This window comes from Balearica regulorum, chromosome 6, assembly GCF_011004875.1.
Source record: "Balearica regulorum gibbericeps isolate bBalReg1 chromosome 6, bBalReg1.pri, whole genome shotgun sequence".
Taxonomy (NCBI): Eukaryota; Metazoa; Chordata; class Aves; order Gruiformes; family Gruidae; genus Balearica; species Balearica regulorum.
The window spans coordinates 37,819,727-37,840,163 of NC_046189.1; the positions used below are offsets into that span (position 1 = coordinate 37,819,727).

Sequence of the window (20,437 nt, forward strand, 5' to 3'; positions counted from 1 at the left end):
GATCTGGGATTTTCCAAAGCTACTTAAGAGTGGTTTGGGAACCTGGCTTCTATTGAATTTCAATGAATGTACTCATAAAAGAATTAGGAGCTTTAGGAAATTTTATCTTTATTGTTTCATACCACAGGAGCAACATGGCATCCAATTATCTGATCCTTTGCTGGTAAAAGAACTACAATTGAGGCACCCAATTAACAATTTTTAAGCTTGTGAAACTAGTCTCACATAATTAGCAACCAGAGAATGAAATAAGCTATTTTAGCACACAAAGTGAGACTCAAGCTTTTAAACAAGGTATTTCTGGTTGCTGCCTTTCTTTTGCTCCTCCAACTTCAGTTTAATCACGATTATAGAAAATGACATTCCCTCAAAATCCCAGAGAAAGATTATCATCAGAGATAATTTCAACACGTTATGATAAGGCTACATCTACCAAACTTCTAGAGACAGCGACCATTCAGACTTGATGATTTGTTAATGGAAACTGGGGTCCGTTCAACTCAGGACCAGTCAGCTACAAATAAATTGTGTGAGTGGCATGTATTCAAACAGCCATTTGGATACCATTTAAGAAAGCTCAAATACAAGAACAAGAATGCCAGGATAACAAAGAAAGTGCAGTCACGGACAATACAAGAGATGGAATTGCCGTCTGGCAGAGTGAATTGTTTTCAGAATTTTGATGCTGCTAACAAAACTGAGTGTGAAGTACTTTCATGTCTAGGTAGTAGTAGATCTCATATTGTACTGTGTATTTTTTCTCCTCTCATAAGATATTCATGATATTCAAGCAATACTTAGGGTCATAGATGGTTCTAATGGGTAACTGTGCTATATATCAAAGCACTGCTGCCTGCAACATGCCACGGAATGATATGAAAAGAGCTCAGGGTGTACTTGTGCCAGACCTCAAGTCTCTCTTCATAGGGCAAGTTATAGCATCTTCCTCTACTTCATGGCTGAGAGAAAATAAACCAGCCCTTGCTGGAACTGCTGCTGCACCTAGCATTATAAAAACCAAACACAATCAATGTGTACCATTCCAGATGGAAGCTACAGAAAATAAACAATTTCTTTTCCTGCTCCTTTGTTTCACCTTGCCTTAGCACAATGCATTCTGACAGAGAGGAGTTTGTGAACTGAGATTAGAAAATATGCAAACCAGGCTAATTCTGAAGCTGCAAACTCGAAAAAAATCCTTAAGTACTAAATGGATGGAGTAATTTGCCACTCTATCTTTTAGACCTCAGCCCTGTTAGTAGGAGGCTAAAGAGGAAACTGGGTAATAGTACATCAAATCAAACATCTAGATTTCAGAACCATCAATATTCCTCGGGCAACCACATGGCTTATTTACAGATGAGTATGTTATTCAGAGGTACAACTGTGCAACACAACACACATTCGTACACGAAAATGACAATGTTTTAAACCGGGTATTTGAGATACAATTAGTGACCTTCTCTACTTAAGCCCCTATAAACGTTGCTGAGGTAGGCAAATGCTTACAGCTTAAGACCAATACTAGTGGCAAGAAGGGTAAAATTACCAAAAAACCCAAACCAAAACCCAAAAAAAACCCCCAAGAAAAACAGTATTAAATAGACATTTCCGACTACTGAGTGCCTAAAGCAGGTAACGGTGAACAGACACTTGTCATTAAAAACCAAAAATAGTGACAACCTTGTGTAAACTCTATGCTTTTCAGCTGTATATTTGATTTCTGTAATTGTCCCACCAAAATAGTTTGGCCAATGAGTGTATAGACAGCTTCCTCCCCCCCGCTTTACAGTAAGGAAGTCCTCTAAACATTTGCATCAACCTCCAGACCAACAGCTATCTGTAAAAGTCAAAGATGTCTGGCCAGATTCTGGGGCACCTGATAGACTTCTATTGATTTCAAGTGAGCTTGCTGATTTAGCCTACTGAAGAACCTAACATCATCCGATTAGGTTAAGTAAATTGATTTTTGAATCCTGACTATTTGCAAAAACCTTATGAACAACCTAGAAACTTAACACCCAAGAAAGGGTAGAAATTACTTGGTCAAGAGTTTTATTAATACAATTTTTTTAAAATCAATTTTCTCACAAACAACTCACTAACAGAAAAGCAACAAAATTTGTTCACTAAATTATTCATTACGAATTACTGAGCCAGGTTCTTTGGGACTATAAAAAGCAGCAGCTCCACCGAGAGCAGAAAGAATTACAGCTGCCAAGAAACAGAAGAGAACACAGCTATAGGTGCCGTAGGAATTCACTTCTGGTTTGACAAAGCTATTTGTGAGACCATTTAGTGGAAGATGGGAAGTAGAAGGGGAACAGATGGGTGACAAAGAGCACAGGCCATGGCAGGACACCTCCATCAGCTCCCTGGAAGCCCATGAAGCTGTGCCTGCATAAAGCCCTGCCCCAGCCTCTTGCCAATGCAGAGACTGAATTCAGCAGTAACTAAGAATGCCACCTTTTTCTTCTGTCTGTCCAATCCTAGATCTCTTCACTAACACTAATAAAGGGACTAGATTGTACGATTTCAGATGGATTCCTGAGGGAATTAGTTGATACAGTCATACCGTGTTTGTACAGCCTAATCAGGTTCTATTGCAAAACCTGGTTACAATGCCATCAGGAGAGAGGCCACAAAGAGATTTAATTCCTAAAAGTTTTCTGCAAATAGATGGCTCAGTGATGATACTAATATTCATATTCTCACCATGGGAAAAAGCTGCAGCATGAGAATTTCTCTCCTTTTAGACACCTTGAAATCCTCATGGGAGAGAAGTTAAGAACTTCCACTTGCAGGAAAAGCTTTGATCAATGCTTGCACGTTATTAGAACCCAGAAAACCCTATTACTAGGCACAAATCCACAGAAAATCAATCAAACTCCATTTGTTTATGGCTATAGGAACAACTAGCAATATCTGTCAGGCTACACCAAATAATTCACCGTACGTAAGTCAGCAAAGCACTGACAAATAGAGGCTGCTTTCATCTATAAACAGACACATGACTCAGTGCACTAAAACCGGAAGGTGCTGTGTCCCTGACATTAACACCACAAAGTCCTCAAATATTTCATAAGAATATTTTCAAGGTAGTTAATAACTCCTTACAGATACCATCACGCAAAATAGCAGCAGGAAAACTCAGGCACATTATATTCATCTCTAATGATGAAGCTAGAGTACATACCCATATTTCAAGAAACACATTTGACAGCAAATTATGCTGACTAAGCAAATACAGAACCATCGAGACCAAAACAGTCGCGAACGAATATGTAGGAAGGTTTCCACAGCACCCCAGCGCTGTCGCTTGGTTGTCCTGCAGCACCCTGGGCTGAGTTGAACCGGAGGGGTGAAACGGGGCACCAGACCCAACGCCATTACCATCTCAGCCTGCATGGTTAGGTGCTGCCCAGGCTCCCCATTAACCAGCAGCTCGTCACCAAAGGGCTACACAAACTGTACTGTGCATAAGGATTCAAACATCTGCCTGCTCTACAACCAGAAAAGCAATGCTAACCTCTACCTGTGACTTGGGACGGCTGAAGCAATGCATCTTACAGAAACTTAGCATTTGCAGAAGGGAAGGTGCTTCCAAGAGGACCACACTGGCTGATGTCAGGAAGAGCGTGGGTTTGCTTTCCCACCTCGTTCCCCTTTCTTCAAGCCACCAATAAATGTCAAAGCTTATGTTTTTAATATGTCGTGCCTTTAAATGGCATGACTGAACACAGATTACATGGTCCAGTAAAACAAACGTGCGAAGTTCTCGAGAGGAAAACGTCTAGGCATCCAGCAAGCTGCTGGATCAGGAACTACGTGCTAAATATCAGGATGCAAATTAAAACCTGTGTGTGTGACCGTTTTTGTGCACTTATCACAATATTCATTAGGTAGTAGAAAAACTTTTAACTGCACATACTAACACTATGCTTGAAAATATAATGTTAGAGGACATGGTAATCAATCATCAGTGCAGCAATGAAAACTTAACTGTACCTGATGCTTCCAACTGCAGTATTTTGGTTTTGAGAATCCCAAAGTGTTTCAAAGACAGTTAATCAGAGCACCCTCACCACAGCCCCAGAGGAAATTTTCCTATCTGTTCCAGAGAACAAACGCTGGAGCAGGAAGGTCGCAATCATCGGTGCAATGTTTGCCCAGACAGAAATGGTTTCCAGACATCTTGAATTTCTGTCCCTCATTTTAAAGACTAGACTCCTAAATACTGTCTGATGTTTGATATTTTCTTTTAGCAGTAAACCACATTTCTAGCCTTCCTGATTGCTTTGATACAAAATACATGGTTCTTCTCTTACATTAAGTGATTATCCTGGGGATAAAATCAGGAAATTCCCTCATTTTCCTCAGAACGCAGGAAACAAGGGAACATTAAGATTTAATATCACCTCATCAGCAGTCTACAAGGTTGATAAGAAAAAAGTCTGTAACGTTGCTACTCTGGTCTTCAGAAGCTCTTAGCCACGTTAAAAAAAACAAAAAACAAGGTCTTTTATTATAATTAAACATGTTTTATTAAAGCTTTCCCTCATTTTCCTTTCTTTGCTTCTTCCTCCCTCACAGTTTTTACATCTTCTTTCATTCCTCCCTTTGATGTTTGCACGCTTTTCATACTTTCACTGAAAACATTTTGTATTAGTCCTTTCCGCCCCACCTCCCCCCATTCTAGAGGAATGCATTTTTCCTCTGACTTTGCCTCTGCCCTCCACAGCTCAGTGAGAGCATGGGGAACATATGCTCTGGCGACGGCGTTCATTACAGAGTGGCACATGAACAAAACACCTTCCATCTCCTCCATTTCTTTCGTTTCTCACCTACACAGTGAATGTAACCTGTTCCCCTTGATATTCAGGTTTGTTTTTTTTTTTTAAAAGCTAGAATCCATCCTTTCAATTGTACAGTTAGTGCAACTATAAACGTTACTGTTAAAAGGAAGATAAAATAAGAGTGGCACCTTCTTTACTTACATGTGTCTAAAGACTCATCTGAATCATCAGGACAATCCGGCTCTCCATCACACAGCCAGTGTCGGGAGACACAAGTCACGCGATCGCGACACAGAAACTCTCCTACGTCACATAACTGATGTTGTTCTGAAAACGAGAATGGTTTAGAATGCAATGATTAAAAATGACGGAAAATAAAGTGGCACAATGAAAACGAAAAGTTAAAGTGATTCTGAAGTCAGAAATCTAAGCAAACAATGTGAAGTAATAATTTAAAGAGACATGTAATGGCAATGCCCTGACTTAGGCTGCAGAGCCCTTCCATCCAGCTGCAGTGCTTCAATGGGAGCATCCCATAACCGTTCCAACCAGACATGAACAGCATTCGCATAAACTATCTCTATGAAATAGAATATTACAAAATTCTATTTTTCTCTATATCACCATGAAGGAAGTTTGTTCATTAGACAGAAACCGACAAGCTTTAATTTCATATTATCAGCAGTTTTCCTTCCCTGCCCCAGAAAATATTTTCAAATTGTTTCAAGTAAAAAAAAAACAACAAACTTTCAAGGGTCTAATTTTGTAAGCAAAGGTCTTTTTCAAGAAACATAATAGATTTTTTTACTGTTTCTTTAGGTACATATTTTAATGACCAAATCCTATCTTGGTTTTGTATAAAAATTATTTTATATTTCATGTGACAAATTTGCAAATAAAGGATTTAGTTATTTAAGGTCAACACTGAGGCACCAAACTATCTGCTGGATTCAACCACCCAAGTCTGATGTCCTTGAGATCTAGAGTTAATTAACTCAAGACAACTCCATCATTAATGTAAAACTATTCTAACATTAATTAAAGCTCACAAAGCCTCTGTGCAATGTATGATATTCCTTTTATCAATATATAAATTACAGTAGTGCCCTCCACAAAGCTACATTGCAGATCTCTGGGAAAAGCTTTCTTGATTATTTTTTCACTGATACAAGTGAGAAGTAACTTCTCTGGAGTCAAAGCTATTACAAAGATATAAACCCAGGTACAAATAAGAGAGGATTTAGCCCAGTTCCACTTGTAGCTCTATCCATAGGTTCAGTTCATACCGAAAGCCAGCAGATACAGGTACTGCTTTCTTATCACTGTTAGCAGGCTGTAAGTCAGTGCCCTGTACACCGCTCACTCCAGTGCCCGCTGAACCAAGTTGCTCTCTTGAAAGACCTACAACTTGTGATGAAGTGCTTCGATTTTTCAAGAAGTATTACAATATTCACTTCTTAGCCTGATGTGTCAACTAGCAATTAGCACGGTAACAGAAAAACACCGTTCCTCAGAACATCTCAGCTGGCCTTCTGAACACAATACGTATTTTGCAGACACTATATACATGTTGTGTTGCCTAATCCCTGTAAAATGTGTTTCTAAACATGCCTGCAAAGCTGGCTCTGAGCTTCAGAGGAAAGCTCTCATGGCATGGTTTATCATTTATGTATTATTACACTAGGAAATAACTATGGGAACACATTGTTACAATCAACCTATCATGTCAAATGCGCACATCTCTTTTTCAAGGTCAGTCTATAAAACTATTGATGGCTACAGTTTCAAATGAGTCAAAGTCCAAGGCCAGGTTGGATGGGGCTTTGGACAACCTGGTCTAGCAGAGGGTGTCCCTGCCCATGGCAGGGGGTTGGAACTAGATGATCTTTAAGGTCCCTTCCAACCCAACCATTCTGTGATTCTGTGAAAGGTGCAACTATTACGTAGATATGTATCATACTGCTTAAACTACCTGCAGCATGGCTTCTATATCTGTAGGAATCAAAGCATCGTGCTGTATTTTAATGCCTTGCCTTTGGTTCAACAATAAACAGTCGTTTAAGCTGTTTATCTTCTCTGAAAAAAAAAAAAAAGAGAGACTGTATAATTAAAAGTGTAAGTTTACATGCACATGGAAGTGGTTTTGCTTAAATATTTCAGGGAGGTGATTAAAGGTCCTGCTTTGATAGCACTTCTTGAAAAACCATCTCAGAAGTCAGAAAAAGGAAGGGAGTTCGGCAAGTAAAAGGAGAAATCAATGGTGTCGTTTACATGTCCTGCGACCATCACCAAAGCAACCCCAGCAGTAAGGGAAGAAGGATCCCCATTCTGCATAGTCCTTAACACCACTCCCTTGGAAAAGTAAAATACAAAGCAGAGCGAAAGACAACCAGTAAAGCCACACTACTGTTAAAGACCTCTCTCCTCTGCAACAGTCCCTTCTGGTTTACATTTTTACCCATGATAAAATCCCTTTTCACCACTCAGTGTCAACTGCCAGTCAAATTGCATCTGAACAGCGCTACTGCCAGCTGTAATGAACAGGAATCCGATGGAAACCTCGGAGTAACTCCATAAACCCCCAGTAAATGGCATTCAAATGAGGAGCTATACAGAATAGGGAAGCATCCTCTCACCACGCTCAAGGGCAATGAGAGTCTGACACAAAAAACTGGTAGATTGCTGATGCCAAATAAGATATCAAGCTTTTTTTTTTTTGCCTTTTTTTTTTCTTTTTTTTTTCTTCTAAGGAATATGGATACAGCAGTCAGTGAGTTGTAGGTGATCATCCCTTGGCTGTTAGTGCACCAGGTTCTTCTACAGCTGCAGATGGTCACATATATCTACACAAATAGATCCTACATTTGTTCTTATTTTGGACAAAGATTATGCAAATAGCTTCACTAACTGGACATAAACAAGTTGTAAAAAGCTATTTTGTACATAGCTCAGTTTTGAACTGGTACGCTTGGAAAAAAAGAAGGCTTTTTTCCTACTTTTTCTAAAAATTGAAATAATTTAGCTGTTTCCATACAATTAAGTTCTTGGTTTGTATTTTATGCAACAGGACAGAAATTATGGAGAGCTAAGCTTTTTATATTCTCTATCTCAAGAAAAACCTAGTAGAGTGAGAAAACTACTGAAACGCTTTGAAAAATAGATCTTGTTCAAAGCAGCTTAATATTAGCTCAGGGTTTTGGCTCTGAAACTGTTTCTTCAAACTAGTTTCTTTTGCATATCTATAGAATTATCTTTATTTTCAGCTGCTATCTTTACAAAATTAATTGAACCAATTAATCATAAACACACACTCATTAGTGGGGATTTTTTTAAAAAACATTTCTTAAAAACGGTCATCTAAGATGGCCTTATAAGTGAAGAAAACAGTTCTTTTCAGTGAAATCTCTCCTCATAGTGCTTCCTTCTGTATTATGTGTGTGCTGCACAGGCAGGCTCCCAGCGGATGAGAAAAATTCACATTTTTAACATACTAATTCTTTGAGATACAGAGCAGATGGTTAGAAATCATCTCTCTATGGGTAAATGAAAGCTTTGCCTCCCTAAGGATAGCGCTCCTATCCTATGTTGCAAACACCTGGCAATGCCTCTTAGAAGGAAAGTTTCAAAAAAAAAAAAACCAAAAAACCAAAAAGCGGTGCCTTTGTTCTAAAGTCAATGTTTCTAGAGCCAAAAATGTGTTGGGTTTTTTCTGGGTTTTGTTTTTTTGTTTGTTTGGGGGTTTTTTTTGTTGTTTTTTTTTTTAAGACAGGCATATTTTTTAAGAGAACAAAGCTCAAAATCTCCATTAGAAAAGTAATTACAATTATAATTTATGCAACGACAGTAAACTTGGAAAACAAAAATTCCATTATGCTGTTAATAGACACTGGCTGGGGGGAAAAGGCAAACAAATACACAAAACCCCGGCACACGAGACAGTGGCCAATGTCTGCCTACAACAGGAACGATCCAAGTTTAATAAGGCAGTTGCCTCTGTAAACATGTATTCAGCTCCTAAACGGTGAGGGATAAAGATCACTGTCCGTGATCGCATTGACTGGTAGAGGTCAAAGGTATCTGAATCCTCCTTATTTGAGGGAATGCAATTATGAAAAGCAGGTCAACAGGGTTCTTGAAAAGAACTATACAGGAGATAACATTTATATAATTGAGTGCTTCTTCAGCTCTATCACAAGAATGTAAATGATTCGCTGTGAATCTAATTAATATCTGCCTTCGCCAAGGAACCAGACGCACAGAGAAGCTGTTGTATTTCTGGAATTGCTTTTCCCTGCAGGCGTCAGCGGTGTCCTCGCTCTCAGAAGTCCATCGCTTGGGCGCTCTGCGGGTCTGCCAGGCTTCCGTCGCAGCCCAGGTGACCGCACCACCCCGCTCAGGCGGCCATCGCTGGGTGCGCTGTCCTCAGAGCACTTCGATCTCCGTCTGCTAAAAGCGCCTGAGAGCCTCAAGTCTCCCATATGGCAACACTCTTCAAAGTGAACAAAATTCAGTCTAATAAAGTCTTGATCCAATATAGTAGGGAGTATGCTCGTTGGGCTTTCACTAAATACTCATAAAAACCACACGTGCAAACGAATCCAAAACCCACACTCAAACAGGAGCTATTGAATGATAGGATATAGCACTATATTAATGAATGCTTAGGGATAAAAGATACTCATTACATATTTTTTTATAGATTTTATAAAAATATTTGAGGATTAACTTCAAGTAAGAATGTTTCATTATTTCAATTTCATTAAATTCTGCACTCATTAAAAAAGAAAAGATATTTTTACCATGGTTCAAGTGAAACAAAAAATTTTGCAATTTTCATTTTCCTCTCCTTTTTCAAGAAAGGAAAAGGGCAGGAAGAGGTGCACACAGAATAGGGGGGGATGCGCATGCAAAACATGCTTTTCTTTTCCATTTGGGAAGGGCAAGATCAAGGAAAGAACCATGAAAACCATGAATAAAAAACTAAACACATACAGGTGCTCAGCTGGTTTGTCCCCAACTGCAGACCCAGACAAAAGTCCCAGGAAAGAAGGGGAATTGCCTGCAAAAATAGCAATTTTTTTTCAGAAGCAAAAGAGCAGGAAAACTAAGTAAAAGCAGAGAGGCTGATAAGAGCAGTCAGAAAACCGTAATCCAGCAGTACATCTTCACTCGGATCCACTGGTGACTGCGTCACCTGTCTGCACGACCAGAAACTTCTACCGATGATAATAAATCCATTCTGCCATGTTTCAGGGTTATTATGCAACCAAAAACCTTGCACTTTAAAGTTCTTAATTAGTTTTCCTTTGATTTTAATTAAGTTATCTTCATTACAAGAGCTTAAAAACTCATTTTTTTTTTTCCCCCCTGCCTCTCAAAAGCATGTTTTCCATTTGGGATTTTCTTTGATCTTTCCCTGAAACATGGAAGGGTTTGAGGATTAATTTCTGCAAAATTTACTCAAAAGTTGAAAAGTATACTCCAGTAGTAATTTATGATGGAATTTATCATATGCTAAAACCTAAATTACTCTAACTGAAACGGAGATGGGAAGAAAGAGCATGCACAGCACTTCCTACTTAGGACTTTCCAGGCTCTTATATAATCCTTTTCCAACTTTTCATACCTTTTGAGTTAAATCTACATTTTTAGAGCCCAGCATACAGTATAACGTTTACGTTTGAGCTGCACTAAACTACAGACAAAATCCTTGGGCTAAGTATTGCAAAACAGTAAACAGAGTTTTACATTCAGAGCATTAAAAAAAGTTATCTTTTCTTTCTGTCCCACCCAGTCCAGCACAACGCTGCGTTCAGAGAGGAAAGTTTCTTTCACAGGATCCAAAAATCTCTCTCAAGATCTACTAGATTTGTACTTCTGTGGTGAAAAGCGGCTTAACCAGCTGTGTGTTTGTTCAAACGTATATAGCATTCCTAAACAGGAATAATACATATGTTTTATGTGTATTTATTCAGTTCCTGGCATATTAGTTACCACTTACAAATCAACTAACTGCTTTATCCACAGGCAAAGCACATGGACAGGTACCAGTCACTAAGAGCACCCTATGGTCAGTTTGTGCTACATGTCCTTAAACGCTTTGCTCCGCCTGTACATCTTCCCCCCAACGAGGTCACAGACATCTTGTTTAGAGTCTGGTCCGTCCTCTGATTGACATCAGACATCATACTTCTCAGCCCATAACCTAGTCCATAAATATTTACGCTCAAATTCCTTATTTACATCACACAGCTGTAATAATTCTTCATATTTTTCAGGGGTCAGTGCTACTATAACTTATGAATCAAGTTAAGCAAACACTGTTAGAGACCAGTATTAATGAGAAGACTAGAAACATGCACTGCTTTGTACGAATCCTGAAGTATTTCTGGAGGTGGGCAGGTGGTAAGTCTAGGGTCAGCCTCGTTCCTCTCCTTTTTCCTCTTCCTTTGACAAAAAAGTATTTCTATTAAGGGGGCTGACCCCGCATCCCCTCCTGTGGGTTTGAACCAGTGACAGTTATTATTCAGCCTTAATTTGGCACACTTTATGGATAGAGAAATCTAAGAAATATTCAGATAATGAGAAAGACCCAAATATTCCTGAGACAATTTTTACCTAATCAGTGAAGGGTCACACAATCATACGTATCTCAGCAAACTACGAAATGACATGATAGTGATGTTCTCTAATGACACAAGAATACTACAGAATAGCCAGATGCCTTCTTTAATACAATAGAAATATACTAATAGAAAAACATTACCTGTAATCTTGTCATTTGCCAATCCCTACTCCAAGTAGCCCTATATAGAAAGGAAGTTGAGGTCCCAACAAGCTCCCTACGAACCAGTTCTTCACAATTATCTTTTACCTCCTTGAAAACCGCCGGAAACATGCAACCAAGCTCCCCAGGGTGAAGTTGTCCTTCTTTCCAAACAGCCAAACTTAGACTGAATGTTAATGTCAGGACGGAGGGTCAAAGTGACCATCACTTATCCCCCCTAGGTATGAAGAATGACAAGGCCCGTAACAGAGTCAACAATGTGCCCTTTCAGCTGCTGACAGTTAGACAGTGCCAGGGTGAACAGGAGCAAAAATGCACTCATTTGTGGAAAGCCCTCAAAGATTTCCACCGAAATAAGTCTTCTCTCTTTCCCATGTCAAAGAGCAAAATGTCTTTGAAGAAACCATTTATACGGAACATGAACACCTCTGAGCCTCTCCACCTTGGTCTGTGCTATCATAGTCTGTTCATAATATTATCATTTCATTTGCTCATTGCAGGAAATGGTTGCAACAGAAGACTTAAAAAAAATTACATAAATAAAAAAATTAGTCTTTATAAGGAATGGTGAGGATCTCGGCAGGAACCTTCACAGGACACCCTATCCATTATGTGCTTCCTAATCCAAGTATACACGTCGATAAGCAACATGAACTTTCACATGTAAAAGAGATAACTTGCGTAATAATTTTTGTACACACGCTTGCTGCTTCTTCAGGAAGCTCAACAGAGAAAAGACTAAGGCTTTCAGCTACTCCCAGGATCAAATCTCAAACGGGTCTGAAAAGACAAACTCCTGAAAAGCAGAAGAAATGAGCAGAAGGATTGGGACTGAGAACAAGTCACCCTGAGCCGATTTCAAACCCAATTCGACGCAGTGCGCCACTTACTGTGCCCCTGAGCAGGGCTTCAAATGAATCTTTTTCATCTACTCACTGTGTTAGCTGTTTTAACTTAAATATTTCCCAGTTATACTATTAACTTGCTAGTTGTAAAGCTTCCAAATTTAATTGTAGTATTTTCAGGGCAAAATTGCTTCTTTTTCTTAAAGTAAGATGGAAATCCTGACTAGAGACAAATTATTTAAATAAATGCCATACACAATATTTTCTCTTTTGAAAGCTGAAAACATTCATTACATAGCTTATTACAATACCTTTGATAAGTCCTCCGTTGAGCAGATGTTCTATCATTGTGAATTTTCACATACTAACTTTTTTAACAAACACTGAAAGATAATTAATTTAGATAAATTTCATATATCAAAGGGTAATCAATGATGTCATTGTTTTAATTCAGTAGTTTTATTACCATGTAAAACATAACAAAAGCATTTCCTTTGAATTTTTTAAACTCTAATAGAATGACATCTGCCCAAGCAGGGAAGAAAAAGCACATACTAAACTGTTGCAATATTTAAAGATATCAGGAACACTGTGGGGATAAAAAAAAAATTCCTTTCTGTTTATCATCACTTTGAATAAAAGTATATTTTTAAGATTTGTTTTAAAGTGCAGATAACGTAATAAAGAAAACATACAGCTAGGTAAGATATAGGTAATTCAGACGATGGTACAATGGGAAAACAAAGTCATACTGAAAAAACAGAAAAGGAACTATAATCAGCAAGTTATATTAAAGGACAAAAAACCCCAAAGGAGCATGGAAGGAACTGTAAAGAATCTGGACTGAACTGTTGTCTTTGCCTTCTCTTATATTGCCCTGGAGCAGGATGCTGAGGCAGTGTTATCACTGGGGGTTGGTTTGCTTGGTTTACGCCTCAAGGACAAGTTTTGTTGCTTTTGCCAAAAATTACGTTTTCAATACCGTACCAGATAGTTTAATCCCAAGATTGTACAGTCTTCCAGCAACCAAATGGTTTGTTCAAAAAAAATCCCAAGAGTTCATATACTCTGTTATTGCCTTTTGCCCTTCTCTCCCACCCGCGTGCTTTAGGAACAACTGGGAGTCATTGGTGACTTCATAGAACCTCAAAACAGGCAGGACTAGCAGCGGCCTCGTGAGGTCACCCAGTCCAGCTCCTTCGATGTAAGGCACAGTCTTGTTTCGTAAGACCTATCTAGCAGGTAGTTATCAATGCAGTTCTTAAATCCTGTCCCCCTTAGCGTACCTATTCCAGTTCTCAGCTACTCTTACAGAGAGAACGTTTGCCGTAACGGGCAGCCGAGCCGTCATTACAGCAATCAGATAATATTTACCCAGCTCCAAATTGCCGCTTCCAGCTCACCCTTCAGCGCAGCAACACGGGGCTATCCATCTTCCCTACCCACACTTTTGCCGTTCCATTGCCAATCACTTAATACTAACGGCTCTGCTAACCATGATCAGTGTCACGGAGACAGTGGCCGAGCTTGATGGATAGCAGAGTTGTTCTTTTTTTTGCCCCCAACAGCGATTAATGTAATGGGCTGAGGGAGATGTATGGAAGAACTTCCAACTGGCACACAATTTAAGTACACAAATATAGTACATAATGACACGGAGGATGGCAAGACAGGAGAAGTGAGAACCAACACTGGAGAAAACCTTATTGGAAGACAATAAATGTTAAGGTATTTTTGCAGCTAGGAAGGAAGCCCTGTCCTGCTATACTCTCGTAGTCAGGAGCGGCAAGCCTGCTGTCACTAAACATGTCTCAGAACGATCCCACTTAAAATGACATGAAATAATGATGAACAGGTTTCGATAGCAGATGGAGGCCTATTACATAATTCAATTTTAATGACCAGAGAAATCTTAAATACGAAGGTTTTGTTTTGTGCAACAAGAGATTTATATGAAATGAAACAGCCAAATCTGCTACTGTAAGCAACTGCATATGTTTAATACATGTTCATTTTCCATTGGAATAATTAATATACAGGGAAATGGGGTTAAAGACTGTGAGATATCCTTACACTGAGCTCAATGATTGGAAGGATGAAAGAACCAGGAGAAAACCAAGCTAAAACTCCTTTCTAAATACAGTCTACATAAACAGCTAGAAGGAGAGACTTATTACCGGGATTAAGTATTCAATTCAAATTGCGTACAGCATGGCTTTAACACCAAAAGAGCTGTGAACAAATATTAACAATTTGGTAGTTACATTAGAAACCTGCAACAAAAAAAAAAATAAAGTCTATTTTTCATAGAAATCATTTTAAAATTGACGTCAATCCTACAATGGCTCCATATTTATGCTGGGCCCTACTGAAGTTATATCCATTATTTTAAATAACTCCAATCAACAGTTCTAAGTTAAATTGTGAGAATTAAGTCAATGGCACACCAAAGGGTCGCTTAATATAGGCTTAATTGCAATTTAACAGTCAGGAAAGCAGTTAAAATTGTGATCTTCTGCAGTTCAGGTCTGACTTTTTTTGATAGCATGATCCAAGACTGATAATTTAAGGTGTAATTTAGAAATGTATTCGTGGAATAATAATTTTCACACCACTAGAGAACAATGTATTGTGATTTTAGCTGCTGCTGTCAGTACGCCTTGAATGTGAATATCTGAGTAGGCAAGCATATTATTTAGAGGTAGGAAGATGTAATATTTAGTAAAAAGTTACATTGGAAAATTTTAAATGGTATTTACAAGGGCAGCTTGTATTCTAAAACACCAATGTTACAAAGAAGGATCACATCAAAATAATGGATGGACTTCATCTCCGAGGTACCTTTCTGCTTTGTAAAAATATAGCCAACATATGTGCATATTGCATCACCTAGAACAGCCCAGTGTCACCCAGCTACCTACAAACAAGTTTTGAAACTACCCTGCTTGGATTTATTATCCCACACAGGACAGCGGGAATAGCACCAGGTGAGTTATGTGAGCCTGGAGTAACGACACGCGGGATTAATGAGCGCATCTGCCCATTTACTCCTTGGAAACAAGGAGAAAAGTATCAAAAGTTTTGACACTAGGGAGAAGAGTTGAGTTGATAAAAGGATGAGACGACCATCACAGGCCTATAGTACAGACCGGTAAAAAAACTTTTCTTTTTAAAGCAGGTTAGGGATCACCCATCTCTGACAAGAGCTTTCTTGCAGGAAGGTGCTCTTGTCTGAGGTTGCATTCTACGATCATCGTCGGTTCATCGTGCAAGGAAAAGCAAGTACTATCACTCCAAATTATTTAACGTTATACAAAAAAATACCATAAAAATGTATTCATTGAACCTTTCAAAACATCATATATATAAATTAATTATTGAATTATTCAGAGGCAAGCCAAACCCAAAGAATTATCAGTTTAGATGATTATTTATTTGGCTTATTGAGATGGAATTCTATTATCCTTCATAAATGTTAACTTGTATCTTCAAAAAAATACTGTAGAAAGATCGGTATCAAAACAGATATAAGGGGAAATAAAGACAATATTTGACACAATGTTATCAAGTAACTTCGTAGAGAGAATTAAAAAAAAAAGAGTTTATTGCCAAATAGTAACTTGACAAACAAAAAAAGCCCCACATCCTTACGGGGGTAACATTTAGTTCAAAGGCACTGTTCCCATGGGAAGACTTATATCAGCTATTGCTTTTTTAGATCCCTGCTGTCCTTAAGGCTATTTGTGTCACACAGGATGGTCAAGAGGATGGAAACAGTCAATTAGAAAACTAATGATGGCATCAAGAACAGAACTGATACGACAGTATGAATGATTCCACACAGACATGCTGAAATTTTTAGCTGTACAGAAACCAAGGATGAAATAATTTCATTTTTAACATAACTGCTTTCTTCAAACGGTCCTGGTATCTGAGGACTGAAGGGTGGCCAAGGTAATCCTAATCCTAACTTTCCAAAAGTTCCACTGCAGTCAGGGAAACCAGGCTCACGAGCCTGACGTGCTGAGTAAGGAGTTAGTGGGCACCTGAATAAACAAACATGACACACCAGAGCTTTTGCAGAGGAAGGTCCCACCTTACAACAAAACCTGCTGGAGGAAAACCATCAGAAATACAAACTCAGGCCCCTCTTTGTCCCCCAGTCTCCTCTCTCCAGAAAAATCTTTAAGTTACGTTTGAGACTTTCCACATGTGGGGAACAATAATTAAAGTTCAAGTGATGGCTGAGGAAGCAGGAGAGGAAACCAAGAGCTTCGTGTTCAGGAAAAATTGGTCAGCTTTAAATAAAAACCAAGTCATCCTTGGGATAAAACCTGCAGCTATCATCATTTTAGCAGGTCAAAAGGAGGATCGACGTTTAACCTTTGTTATCAATAACCAGACCTCACTTCAGCAAAAGGGGTGCTGAGGATTTTATTACCAGCTCTGCTACCTGCTGAGATTGTGCTAAGAAAATTATGCCTTGGTTTTACCACACATAAAGGGGAACAAAGACTCTCTTTGCATTGGCTTGAATGCTTATTACTGCTTACCTTTAAGTGATTTCACGCATATCGAAGGTGAGCCATGCCATATACTGTAAAATACGTAAAATCTTGTAAACTGTCACTTTCTTGACAGCGTTGCCACAGTCGTTCCCAGCTACCTCCAGGTGATGTGAAAACATATGCTTGAACTATCTCTGCTGGGACTTATTAAACAAACAGTATGTTCTGTAGATTAAACCATAATTAGGTATGATGTCAGTATTGTAAAAGCACAGTAATTATGCCCCCATTTGTTCTGCTAATTTCCTTAGCACTAAAAACGTGAATTCTCACAGGCTAGCATGAAACCAGTAGTTCACAGTTCAGAAGTCTCCTCTCATCTGATGGGTAAAAATACTTCTGTAAAACTAACACAGCCAGCAGGTTCCTCTGAATCTTTATCTATTTATTTATTAATTTAAAGACTTCAGGGGACTTTAGATCAGACCATAAATAAGGAGCTCTCGTATTTCTATGTAATATGGACCACTTAATACAGTTAAGTAGCACGCAACCTTATACCATCTCCCTTGAGAACAGAATAATAGCAGATGCCTACACAGAAAAAAAAACAATATTAGGAAGCATGTATTTTTAGCAACTTTAATTATATCCTAGCAGCAGGAAAGAAAGAGATGCAAAACCATACGACCAGGCAATTCTCCCCAGAAGACAGACGCAGCTTTAGAGCTCCGCAGCAGAATGATTTTACTTGCGAGTGATTTCGAGTCAGGGAATTACTAAGGCGGCTGTTTCTTCGGTGCTGCGCTAGTTATTCTTTGCAGCTGCTCTACAGAACCTCAGCGACAGGGCTAAATCACTGGAAGCAGACGCAATCCTTGCAATTCCTCGGAAACACGTCTATGCACACACACTCTAGAAAGAGCTGGTTTGGCCTGATCTATGATCACAGTAATAACAATACTTTTTTAGTCCTTATATATATATATATATTTATTTTTATGGCACCATATTTCAAAGTTTCCCTCAACTGGGGATTTGTTAAGAGCAGTCCGCTGTACTTTAGGACACCGGCAAAAGCAGTTTTACCTCTTGAATCCACTGTCGTCGAAATGATACAGAACTGAATGCCAACCTAAACTGCGCAATATTTTTAATATGCATCCTAAGCAACTGATATTCCAGCCACGTAACAGTGAAAATAACATGGGGAGATCCAGAGAAATGAGGTGTGGAAATAACTCAGTCGAACTCAAGTAACTGCTTTCAATACACTAACAAAGCAGTTTGTCTGGGTAGCAGGCTGAAGGGAAGATACAGGACAAAACATTCAAATCACTACTACTACTGATCACATGCAAGCTTTTTTTTCATTATACCTATTACTTTTGCTGTATACAAGGCGTGACATATCATTTAGATTTCATTTAAGATATAAGTGAATAAAGAGCTTCATCCCATTCATAAACGACAGATTTTCCTGCTGCTAAGTCTGTATCTCTCACCAAGCAGCGCAAATAACCACAGGATTTGATAGAAGCTCAGCTTAGGAAATATTTACATCACAAAGGTAAATGTTTAGTTTGGTGGTTTAGTGCCATATTAGTTTAGAGGGGGAAACAAAGCCTCACGTGTTGACTCTGAAGGGACGTGTTTGTGGAGCACGTGTTGTTGGAGGGCACCTGCGTTGCTCAGTAAGAGCCCACACTGCCGCCTCCATCGCCAGCCAGCCCAAGCAGCGGCAGCTCCCACCCAGGGGCTGCTTTTTTTTTTTTTTTTTTTTTTTTAAGATACACAGATTTTAAACCTGTAATAGGAAATTACTACCGTAGCAAGCAACAGAGCATCCCGTGCGTGTTGCGGTTTCAGGGTGGATGTTATCGGCATAGACAAAATTACACCTACATTAGAGACTTTGTATTGTAGAAATAAATAACTGGTGAAAGAAACCCTTGCTCAGAACGACATCGCTTTAGAGAACAGCATTTAAATGCATGAGTTTTACAACCCCTATTAAAATAAGTGTTAATAAAAATCACACACTTAAAGCATATGAATATACGCTCTTGCGGGTGTATCTATGACAGCTTCAGGAACCAGGACCAGAAGTAAACAGTCCCCAAGCGCGCAGCCCACTTACAAGAGAACACTCAGGAAGAATGATGCAGGAGGCGCTCGCTGCAGCGCAGCTTTGGTGTCCCACTCCCTCCCAGGTGTCGTGGTGTGCCTGGTCCTGAGCCCTTCAATGGTCATCACCATGTGGGGTTTTTTTCGGGGGAAGTACCCATGAAGCTTCTTCAGCACTCAGAACAGTGTTTAAAGCAAAACGTAAAGAATTTAAAGCCTGGCAATCAATAACCCAGGAAGAGGTCTCTTGCATGATGGGTCTTAACATTTTACAGTGCCATTAACACATCCTTGCACACTTCAACACTTCAAGACTGAACCTTGATGTATTCTTTAATAATCCAGGAGGATTATAATGCTACTGCGAGTTCTTCGCAAATGAAACTGTCCTTATTTGAGAATATTTTTTGTCTAAAACTCTGCCAGGAACACACACTCTGCTATATTCATTATGATACCCTTTGTACATTACTAACTGGGACCAGTTCAAGTACCAGCTCTTTAAAACCAACTCCTACAAAGCTTTTTTTTTTTTTTTCTTTTTTTTCTTTTTTTTTTTAAAAAAGATCAAATTAGTACTTATTTTAGAATCACAGAATGGTTTGGGTTGGAAGGGACCTCACAGCCCACCCAGTGCCACCCCTGCCATGGGCAGGGACACCCTCCACTAGCCCAGGTTGCCCAAAGCCCCATCCAACCTGGCCTTGAACACTGCCAGGGAGCCAGGGGCAGCCACAGCTTCTCTGGGCAACCTGTGCCAGGGCCTCAGCACCCTCACAGGGAAGAATTTCTGCCTCAGATCTAATCTAAATCTCCTCTCCTTCGGCTTCAGGCCATTCCCCCTTGTCCTGTCACCCCATGCCCTTGTAACCAGTCCCTCTCCAGCTTTCCTGTAGCACCTTCAGGGACTGGAAGGTGCTGTAAGGTCTCCCTGGAGCCTTCTCTTCCCCAGGCTGAACAACCCCAACTGTCTTCATAAAAGTGCTCCAGCCCTCTGATCATCTTCACGGCCCTCCTCTCAACTTAGTCCAACATTTTATGTTAACAAAATCATGTACAATATTAACTGCATAAGTCATCATTTGAAGGCTTGTGTAATAAATATTTAAGATCTTTTATTTCTTAAAAATAATAGCAATAGCTCATATTATGGTGTGAGAGTCAAAACCCACTAACTTTAGTTTCACTTACTGTACTTGCCGAATACAAGCCTGAATCAGGGCTCAGGGAATGGAATATTTAGATTGTACAAGCTAAATATATCTCCCAGGGAAAAACAATTAATTATCTTTGTTACTGCCACTACTGCTGAGAACAGCTGCAATTCCTGCCTTGCCAAGTTCACATCATTGAGGGTTATTCCTATTAATATCA

The 20,437-nt window shown here is 39.3% G+C and overlaps 1 protein-coding gene across 1 annotated transcript in view; it reads right to left on the bottom strand.

Annotated features, from left to right (window-relative positions):
* The window catches only part of LRP1B (LDL receptor related protein 1B), a 742,991-nt gene that overhangs the window by 570,381 nt on the left and 152,173 nt on the right, over window positions 1–20,437 (bottom strand). Inside the window, exon 2 of the mRNA XM_075757248.1 lies at window positions 4,998–5,123. Coding sequence (XP_075613363.1) covers window positions 4,998–5,123 — 126 coding nt within the window. The remainder of the gene's footprint in view (window positions 1–4,997; window positions 5,124–20,437) is intronic.